The sequence below is a fragment of the Mandrillus leucophaeus genome, unplaced genomic scaffold, assembly GCF_000951045.1.
Source record: "Mandrillus leucophaeus isolate KB7577 unplaced genomic scaffold, Mleu.le_1.0 Scaffold141, whole genome shotgun sequence".
In the NCBI taxonomy this organism is placed as follows: Eukaryota; Metazoa; Chordata; class Mammalia; order Primates; family Cercopithecidae; genus Mandrillus; species Mandrillus leucophaeus.
Window position 1 is genome coordinate 2,860,197 of NW_012101377.1, and position 1,309 is coordinate 2,861,505.

General features: G+C 45.2%; 1 protein-coding gene across 1 annotated transcript in view; it reads right to left on the reverse strand.

The window, feature by feature from the left end:
- The window catches only part of YARS (tyrosyl-tRNA synthetase), a 77,896-nt gene that overhangs the window by 69,297 nt on the left and 7,290 nt on the right, over positions 1–1,309 (reverse strand). The window contains exons 2-3 of the mRNA XM_011974074.1: positions 515–661; positions 195–370 (exon numbers count right to left, since the gene is read on the reverse strand). Of these exons, the coding sequence (XP_011829464.1) occupies positions 195–370; positions 515–661 (323 nt within the window). The remainder of the gene's footprint in view (positions 1–194; positions 371–514; positions 662–1,309) is intronic.

Consider the following 1,309-nt stretch of genomic DNA (forward strand, 5'->3'; position numbering starts at 1 on the left):
TATTAAGGCATTTACTAGTCAGTATACTTCTGATGGATGAATTACAAGGACAATGAGTATAAAGTTTTAAACGGTTCTTAATAGGTCATGCCAGACAGCTTCTAATTTAAATGTAAAGAAAGACTGGACTCCACAGGCCTGTAATTAGCTAGCAGCACCAGAGCCACAAGGAGGGTGGATGATCAAGCACTTACTTGCTGAGCTGGTAATCAGTGCCTTTGATGAACTTGAGCTTCTCCAAGGGCACACCAATGCTCTCCAGCATTGCTTTGATCACATTCTCATAGTAACTGACTCGGAGTTCTAGAAGTTCCCACGGGGCTTTCATGTTATCCAGGTATGCGTGAAGGTCCGCAAACAGAATTGTTACCTGGATAAGAGATAAGGGGCTACCAAAATGCGAATTTGTCCAATTACCTCCAACCTATCTCCTCCAGCCCCACCCTGTCCTTGTTAAGTCTCTCTTGGGTCTCCTTTGGGTCATTCCTCAAGGGCTTATAGCATTAGTTCTTACCTCACATCCTGCCTTCAAGAAGTCCGCAATCTTTGACATGGGCACAAAGTAAGCCACATGTGGTTTGCCCGTGGTTGCTGTTCCCCAGTAAATTTTAAGTTCCCGCTCCTTCAGTATCTCCTTCAGCTTATCTTCCCCCAGAACCTCCTGTTGTGGAAGCAGAAGAGTTAGTTTAATGTCGGTGTCCCACCTTGCTCATCCTTTACCATGTGACAAGGAAAACAAAAGGATGTGTCACTGGAGATCCAGACTCAGAGCCATCAAGGAGGTCCAGCCATGCTCTCAGTGTGGATGTGATACCCTACCTTGTTTTAACCCGAATTGACTCTCCCTTTGCTGAGAGAGCCAGACAAACTCCATTTTGGCTCCTTCACTTGCAGCCCCTTGCAGCCTCTTACCCACCCCTCTCCTCAAGGACTTAACTTGTGCAAGCTGACTCCCAGCACATCAAAGAACGCAATTAACTGATAAGATATTGTGGCAAGCTATATCGCAGTTCCCAGGAATTCACCCGGTTGATAGTACCCTAAGCCCCCACATTTGTGTCTGGCTGATGGTACCCAAAGCCTCCGCGTCTATCACTTGTGATGGATTTAAAGCCCCTGCACCTGGAACTGTTTGTTTTCCCATAACCATTTGTCTTTTTAACTTTCTTGCCTGTTTTACTCCTATAAGATTACTTCAGCTAGGCTCCCCCTCCCCTTTTTAAACCAAAGTATAAACCATTTGTCTTTTTAACTTTTTTGCCTATTTTACTTCTGTAAGATTACTTCAGCTAGGCTCCCCCTCCCCTTT